The following is an 8,914-nucleotide window of genomic DNA, read 5'->3' on the forward strand; positions in this document are numbered from 1 at the left end:
GAATGACTGAGTGCTAAACTTTCGTATGAGCAAGTATCATGATTTTGTTGCTCTATACTAGTCATATTCTCTAATCTCTAGAGTAAATTAAAGTATTAAAACAACAATTATGCACTAAGATTAGTTCCTAAAGTTGAACTTGAAAATGGCTCGAATATGAAACTTGTTTTATGGCCAAGTTCAGTTGCAAACTTAGTTTTCAAAGGAACAAAATGATTATTAAATCATTGTGATGCATTTTAAAATTATAAGGCTCGAGATCTACAACTATTTAGGCGATTCTCGAAAGTAGCTCGAATGGCATCAATATCTCATTTTGTTTCTTTGTGGATATTGGAGCCCCCATGTGTCGGGTTATGCGCATTCTTGCAATTTCTCAAGTCTTGGAGCCCCCAATTTGAGGTAGTTCTAATGACTTGCTATTGTTTAGGCCATTAATATAATCATGATATTGAGATGGACCTATGTATATGTTCTATTTTTGTTTTGAGATATTTAGGACAATGACATGGCTTTCACATTTTAGTTAAAGTCATGTTCATCTTTTTGAATCAAATGAAAGTTAAACACATTATTTTTAATATTTGGGGTTTGACTTTCGTTGACTTTCTCACTTCTCTCTCTTCTCCACGGTTCTTCGATTTTGATTGGTTTCTTCATCAATCTTGATCTACGATGGCTAAGAAGAAGAAGCAGAACAATTCTACACCCCAATTAGCACAACATAGGAATTCTCATGATCCATTTTTAGATACAATTTTACAGAATCTGCGAAACTTAGGCTATACTTTTGTTCCAAGCCCGATTAAGGAGGTTGATGAGCTGGTTACTCCGGTACCGACTCTAGTCAATTCAATCTGCGATTCTATTCCTCGTAGTGATACTGAGACTATTGCTCTATTTGCTGAAGCCATTTCTAGACCAGCATCCTTGATATCCAATAGAACAATACCTAGGGTTTATGGGTTTACTGTTCCATTAGATGCTGAAGTTGCTGATCAGCGATCTGAACCAACTGTTCCTGATTCTCATTATATCCCCCCCCAGAGCAAAATGCACACAAAGATGGTGAAGATCGGCCTAATTCTTTTGCTGGGAAGTTGACTGCTAAGGGAGCTCCTCTGTCCTATGTTGCCACGATGGTTCAAGATGGGAAGCAGATAGCTCAACTGCAGGACTCTGAACTTATGGAAGGTAATAAGAAATGTTCTAATGCCTTAGTTTTCTATGTAGTTGGTTATTATCCTACTATTGCTGTTGTTCATCATTTTATATCCCTACATTGGAACAATGTGAAAAAACTAGATATATTTTGGCATGATGATGGGTATTTTATCATTAATTTATGTTCAATTAGTGATAAGGATACTATTCTTTGTTCTGGTCCACATATGTTCCTTGGGAAACCAGCAATTATTCAGCCTTGGAGCTCTAAATTTAATTTTGGTGCTGAGATTTTGAAAACTGTTCCCTTATGGGTTAAGTTCCCAAACTTACCTCTGAATTGCTGGGGTCCTGAAACTCTTAGTCGTATTGGTAGTCTTCTTGGTATTCCAATTTGTTCTGATGAATGCACTACTAGACAACTAAGAGTTTCCTTTGCTAGAGTTCTGATAGAGTTGATGTTACCAAGCCTTTGCCTAAATCTGTGTTTGTGGAAAGCCCTTGAAAGGAAATTCTAGAGCTTAAGGTAGTCAATGAATGGACCCCACCTTTTTGCTTTAAATGCAACAAAGTGGGCCATGATTGCTCTGCCAAAACTCCAACAGTTTCTAAGCAATCAGTGACTGCAGCTCCAAAGTAGTCAGCGACTACAGTTCCCAAGCAGCAAGTCTGGGTGGCTAAAGCCAAACTTGTTGCTCCAGTTGTTCCTCATGCTGCTGCTACTGCTGATTCAACTGTTCATGGGCAGTCTGTCAGCACTCCAAATGTTTCTACTGCTCAGAATAACTCAAATGCAAGTTAGGGAATAGTTGGGAGGAAAACAAAGAGCCAACATACTAGAGTTAATCAGCCAACTGTTACCTCAAATGCTTTTGTGGATTTAATTGAAGATGAAACAGAAGGTGCTGGTGGTTTTACTATCAATCCAATCAGGGGTGAGGTTAATCCCCCTTTTGTCTCATGATTTTCTCTATATGGAATGTTAGGGGCCTGAATGACCCTTGCAATGTTTCTTCTGTTAAGAGGCTTCTTCACCCTCATTCAGTTGATGTTCTTGGTATTCTTGAGACAGAAGTGAAAGCTAAAAATAGCATTGGTGTTCAGAAGAAATTTGGCCCTTCTTGGACTAAGGTTTTTAACTATTGCGCTCTCCTAAGGGCAGGATTTGGGTTGTCTGGAATGCTAATAGACTTACTATTAACATTATGCAAATCCATGAGCAGTTCATTCATTTCATTGTTTCTAACAAGGATTTATCTTCTCAGATTCAGCTCACCTTTGTATATGGTATGCACTCTATTCATGATAGGCTTCCTCTTTGGGAAGGTATTAAAAATATCTCTTTGCAGCAAATCCCTTGGTTAGGTGTTGGAGATTTTAATTCTGTTCTTAACTCTTAAGATAGGCATAATGGAAGTGATGTTACTGAGTATGAAACTAGAGAATTTCATAATTTTATTGATGAGCTGAATCTTACTGAGATTAAGAGTAAAGAGGCTTTTTACTCTTGGTATAACAAAGCTCATTCTGGTCCTAGGACTCTTACTAGGATTGATAGAGCTTTTGGCAATCGGAGTTGGCTTGATGATTATGGGCATGTGGAGACTGTCTATCTTGCCCCTTCCTTCTCTGATCACAGTCCCTTACTTCTTAATATATGTTCTGCTCTTGCTGGGAAGGGGAGGCCCTTTAGATTCATGAACTGTATTGCATATCACCTTGACTTCTTTGACATTGTCTCCCATTCTTGGAATTTTGGTAATGTTGGAATCTGGCAGAAGCTTAAAGCTTTTAAAGCTAGTATCAAATCTCTTAACTGCAAGCATTTTGGCAATGTCTCTAAGAATATTGATCAGGCGCACAATGATCTTTTAGACATTCAGAACTTGATTATTCAGAATCCAGATGACAATGAGCTTCATGTGAAGGAAGTTGATGCTATTTCAGTTGTTAAGCATTGGACTGATTCAGGAAAGCATTTTCAAGCAGAAATCCAGAATTAACTGGATTAAACTTGGAGAAAGCAATTCTCACTATTTCTTTTCAGTGATGAAGACTAGATAAGCCAGGAATAGGATAGATTCTATCTTTGATTCTAATCAGGTTTTGCTCAAGGACCCTACTGTTGTTACAACTGAGATTCTTTCTTTCTATAAGTCTCTCTTACGGAATAAGGATCCTTGTCTCCCTGCTGTTGATCTGGTCACTATGAGAAGAGGTAAGCAGCTTAGTTCTTCTGCTAAACAGTTTCTTATACAGCCTGTTTCTCATTCTGAGATTGATAGTGCTCTTAAGAGTATATACAACTTAAAGGCCCCTGGTATTGATGGTTTTAATTCTTTCTTTTTTAAGAAAGTCTGGCATGTTGTTAAAGATGATATTTATGCTAGTGTGCTTGCTTTCTTTGAAAATGGAGTTTTCCAAAGGCAAAGGAATTGCACTTCTATTACTCTTGTTCCTAAAGTTCACAATGCTTCTCATATCATGGATTTTAGGCCCATTGCTTATTGCACTGGGGTTTCTAAGCTCATTTCCAAGATTATTACTGCTGGACTTGCTTCTGTTATTGGAGATGTCATTGATGATGCTCAAGTAGGATTCATTCCTGGGAAGCACATTGGTGACAACATTTTACTTGCAACTGAGCTTATTAAGGCGTATAATCACATATTTATTACCCCTAGGTGTATGATTAAAGTGGATTTGAAGAAAGCTTATGACTCAATTGAATGGGATTTTCTAAAGACTGTTCTTCAAGAGCTTGGCTTTCCTCAGATTTTTATTGCTTGGATCTGGAAATGTGTAACTTCTTTCTCCTAGTCTATTCTCATTAATGGTATTCCTGCTCCTCCTTTTGCAGCAAAGAAAGGGTTGAGACAAGGTGATCCTATGTCCCCCTTTCTTTTTGCTATTGTTATGGAATACTTATCCAGATGTCTCTATGAGCTTAGCTTGAACCCTGATTTCAACTTTCACCCTAGATGTGAGAAACTTTGCCTAACTCATATGATGTTTGATGATGATTTGCTTATGTTCTCTAGAGTAGACAATGTGTATGTTAAGCTTCTTTTTCATGCCTTTTCTAAATTTTCCAAAGCTTCAGGTCTCTCTGCTAATCTTGATAAAAGTGAAGTCTATTTTGGTGGTGCTCCTGTTGATATTCAGACTGAGCTTAGAGATCTTATTGGGGTCTCTCAGGGTTCTATTCCTTTCAAGTATCTTGGTGTTCCCCTTTCCTCTAAGAAGCTTACTATTTCTCAGTGTAAGCCTTTAGTTGAAAAGGTTACTGCAAGAATTCAAGGGTGGATGGCTAAACACCTTTCCTATTCTTGGAGGCTGCAGTTAATTAAGAGTGTTCTCTTTGGTATTCAGACATATTAGGCTCAAATCTTCATTTTGCCTAAGAAGATCCTGAAGGACATTGAAGCTAGGCTCATATGTTTCCTTTGGACTGGCTCTTCTACTCCTGCTAGGAAGTCCTTAGTTGCTTGGAACAGTGTCTGTCTTCCTAAAGTTTGTGGTTGCTGGAATTTTCTTTCTCTCTCTGAGTGGAATAAAGCTACTATCACAAAGCTTCTCTGGGATATTGCTCATAAAGCCAATAATTTATGGGTAAAGTGGGTTCACATTTACTATTTCAAACATAAAGATAGCTGGACTGCCCCTATCACTGCTAAATGCTCTTGGTTCTTAAAGAAAATTATGAGTTGTAGAGATGTAGTGAATGATCTAGGGGGATGGGATGGCTTTATTCAGGGCAACAAAATGAGGGTTAAAAAAGTCTATTCTTCCATTAGACCCCAAGCTCCTAAGATGCCTTGGAAAGGGGTTGTTTACAATAATCTTACTTCTCCTAAATGTATTTTTATACTTTGGTTGGCTTTATGGAATAGACTTGTCACTAAGGACAGGTTATTGCAATGGCATATCTCTTATGATCCTAAATGCTTCTTCTGCTTGAAAGAGAATGATAATGTGCAACATTTGTTCTTTGATTGTGAGTTTTCTAGACAGATTTGGAGCAGAATCTTGAGTATTTTTCATGTGCCTAAGTCTGCTCAGAGATTTGATGAAGAAATTGCTTGGATTTAGAAGCATTGTAGGAAGTCTAACACTAAGAGTCAATTGCTGCATGTTGCTTTCACTGAGACTGTTTATAGCATATGGACTCAAACGAATTCTGTGCTTTTTACAGGGAGCTGTAAAATTGTTGAGAGTGTTGTCAGAGATATCATTTTCATTACAGCTTGCAGGTGTCCTGTAGCAAGCAAGAAGTTTTTTATTGTTTAAGCTTTGTTTTTGGTTGTTCTTGTCTTTCTTGGCCTGTTTTGTCCTGCTGTTATTTTGCCTAGTTTGTATCTTTTCTTTCTGTTCTGCTGTTACTGTAGCACCCTTCCTAGAAGGTGGATGCAGTGACTGTTAGTGCAGTTAGAGTAGGCTGCTTGTTTTCTCAAGAACCCTTCCTAGATGGTGGCCTGGGATTACTAGCTGCCTTTAGGTTTTGTTGTTTGTTTGGTGGTGCTGTTTGGCCCTTGAGGGTCTTGTGTAATTTGGGTTGGTTTCAGCTTAGCTTCTTTGTAAGTTGTAATCTTTTTTCTTTTGGTAATAAAATTTTCTCTCTATTTACCGAAAAAAAAAAAGTCATGTTCGAGAAAGCAAGTTAGTTCTTTGCTTGTTTATAAACCTGTAGACACCCATTTGTATCTCCCCAAAAACAAACCCAGTTATGAGTACCTTTCACGTCAAATCATAATCGAATGAAGTGAAAGTGTAGTGTTGAGGTTAGTTTTTTTTTATTTTCTTTATCTCTGTTTTTGAAAACCTATTTTAAGAAAATAGCATATCCAGTGTTGTTTGGTCCATGACAAGGGTCCAATAATAGTTTAGTTGGGTCGGGTTCGAAAAGAGCTTTCCAACGATATAATATAAGCCCCATTTCGATGTATAATGAGGAAGTTATGGCCAAATTACTAAACTAGGCCCAGTTTGATCTTGATATGCGGCCAATGATCTAGAGGAGGGCCTAATAATGATTTATCATTCCTAATGCAATTAGAATTAATTATAGTCTTCTTGATTCTTCTAGAAGGTTCTTTTCATTCCTAATTTAATTAGCATTGATAAATTGACTTTAGTTGACTTTTAAGAGTTTTAATCAGAATAAAAGAAGTGTTTTTAAGGAAATTACGATTTTACCCTCTCGTACGGTGATATTTTATCAAATTAAGAAAACGCATGGAAATTTATTCCCAGCGTATGGTGACAGGACCAGCGTCTGGCGACAGACCTGGCGTCTCGCGCTAGACCTAACGTTTGGCGCTGCGCTCCAGCGTCTGGCGACAGGTGTGTTGTTGGCGACATCGATCATGTTTTATTCTTTTTAAAACTCTGATTCGTTTTTTATCATATCCGGCTGATTTTTTCTATAAATAGCCTCCTAAAACCTCCGTTTTTATCACTAACTCTCATCAAGAATCTCTTTATTACTCTCTCTCTCTCTTTCTTAACCAACCTTTTGCAAACAAAATTCCATATTCACAAGATCTAGAAACACCTATCCAAGTTCGAAGTTGCCTTCGCCCTAGACGTGAAAGGTTTTAATTTCTGAGGGTTTGGTCCCAAATCTAGTCTTAACTTTCTTAATTTCTATTTCAATTATTATTTGTTTTATTTGTATGTTTATATTTTACTTCAAGTTACTAACGTGTGTATTTTATTATTAGAAAGAGATACGAGGCATCTAAGTAAGTGTTTTAATTGTTTTAATTGTTATTTTGATATACAAATCATGTTACGATGCTTTTCTTAGTATGATATTTAGGGTGATTTGCTTATATCAATTATGATTCCTGTGATGCTTCTTATTTTCTTTCCTAACATGCTAGGGTTTGTAATTAATATAGTAAGTATCATGTCTAGGATCTTGCTATTAATATTATACTTTAACATGATTATGATAATTATGATTATGATTATGATTATTGTTGTGTCAAATTACAAAATTTAACGTAATTTGGTAATTTACGAATTGTTTCACATAATTTGTTAATTTATGAATTGTTTTACGTAATTTGTTAATTTACGAATCATTTCATGTTAATTGACGGATAACTTATATATAATTTGCTAATATCATGTTGTTTGATATACATTTATTGTTATTGCTTGATCACGCCTTTTATGCATTTTTAAAGGGAATTTGTACTTGTAATCACGCTTAATAAGATAATTAATAATCTTATTTAGGTTTTATATGATTATAATTCAAGTGATCGCCAATAATAGATTTATTTGTGCATTAATATTCAACCAACATAGATAAACAAGTTTAGGGTGAACCTATTGATTGCATGTTAGTAAGAAAGCACACATAAACACTATTAGAATAAAGTAGAGGCCTATTATTAGGGCAGGTTCAATCTCTTTTAGGTTGGATTTGTACCTTCATCCCCGAACTACCAGTCTTGGTTCCAGACCTATAGGAGTTGACGATCTCCTGGATCGTTAAAGGGTGTAACCTTCACGTCCTGAGCTGTTTACATGTTCCTAAAACTTGTTGGCGAATCTTTTGCTCTAACTTCTTTCCCTTTGGACGCCACCATCCTTAAGTGTATGATCACAGTGGGGTTCAAGCTAGGGGTAATGCTTGAAATATTCCCTATGGTTTTAGGTGACTCCACTGGGGAAGGATTTCTATTTTAATTCCTAAAATTTATTTTGGCAATGATTTCGAATGAGTGGTGTTTGGGGGTAAAAAATACCCCCTATATGTGGACCAATGCCACCTCGACACATGTCCGCAAGCTCAGCGCTCAAATGAGCCAATTAGAGCATGACACGTGTCACTCAATGATAGAAGGGTTAAAATGGGCTTTAAGCTCACAACCCTAGAAACCGTAAAACGGTGGGAAGCTAATCTACTTAGGTTAAATAACCTAAGAGGCACATATCCCAATACTCTATAAATACTGATCATTACATCAGTTTCAAGGGATCCAATTCTCTCTCCAAGGGCAATGCCCCCCACATTTACTTTCCCTTCTCTCTACTTTCTCTCTCTAAAATACATTATTTCGGTCACTGACTTGATCGTCGGAGGCGGACCTCCGGCCCCCCTGGGGTCCGTTGTTTTGCAGGTGATCGGGCCGTTCGAGTGTTGCATTGCAGATCTGTCTCCTGAGGGACGTACACACCCTCCATTCGGGTACGTACTAAAAACCCCAAAACATTTGGCGCCGTCTGTGGGGAGACACATTTGTAATGGCACAGCGGTGGATCACCGACTCAAGAGAGAGAGCCTCCTTTAGGAGGCAGCAGGCGTCATGAGGCCGGATGTCAAGTACAATAGGCGTCATGAGGCTGAATATCGAGGGTCAGGCGGCCAAAAAGGCTTGTCAGACTAAGTCATGCACTTTTGAAGGTTAAATGGAAATGCCGTTTAATCTAAGTTTTATCAGGGGTGAGACGGCTAAATTAGCCAACTCCACTATTTTAAACCAACTAATTTAATGAGTAGGTCGCATGCTATGCAGCCGGATGCATAAAGCTGGCATTCTATAGATTCCACTAGTTTTGACAACTAACGGAACAAGCATATTTATCTTTTGTAAAAGAGAGAAATAAAAAGCAAAGATTTTTAACTAAACTAATAGTGTTGTTAAGCACTATCGTATGCATGCGGCAGGAGCTGACCAATCCTCCTTCATTATCTATGAAAGAGGAGGAAGTTCCAACTTGTAGTTGGAATCAT

The 8,914-nt window shown here is 37.5% G+C and overlaps 1 protein-coding gene across 1 annotated transcript; it reads left to right on the forward strand.

Moving 5' to 3' along the window:
* Positions 1 to 1,139: 1,139 nt before the first annotated feature.
* Positions 1,140 to 5,256, forward strand: LOC145643026 (uncharacterized). The gene is made up of 9 exons (XM_081694190.1): positions 1,140 to 1,650; positions 1,866 to 1,961; positions 2,055 to 2,104; positions 2,188 to 2,295; positions 2,388 to 2,490; positions 2,566 to 3,110; positions 3,268 to 3,964; positions 4,025 to 4,446; positions 4,546 to 5,256. Exons 1-9 carry the CDS (start codon positions 1,140 to 1,142, stop codon positions 5,254 to 5,256), a joined length of 3,243 nt encoding a protein of 1,080 aa, XP_081550316.1.
* Positions 5,257 to 8,914: the final 3,658 nt, after the last annotated feature.

Source organism: Chenopodium album, chromosome 8 (genome assembly GCF_948465745.1).
Source record: "Chenopodium album chromosome 8, dcCheAlbu1.1, whole genome shotgun sequence".
Lineage (NCBI taxonomy): Eukaryota > Viridiplantae > Streptophyta > Magnoliopsida > Caryophyllales > Amaranthaceae > Chenopodium > Chenopodium album.

Excerpts from the sequence above, each read along its gene's own strand:
- LOC145643026 (XM_081694190.1), top strand. The coding sequence starts at position 1,140 with ATGGTTCAAGATGGGAAGCAGATAGCTCAACTGCAGGACTCTGAACTT. Across the intron at positions 2,296-2,387 it reads TTGGCCCTTCTTGGACTAAG|TTCATTCATTTCATTGTTTC; the intron begins GTTTTTAACTAT and ends ATCCATGAGCAG. Across the intron at positions 3,965-4,024 it reads TATTGCTTGGATCTGGAAAT|CAAAGAAAGGGTTGAGACAA; the intron begins GTGTAACTTCTT and ends CTCCTTTTGCAG.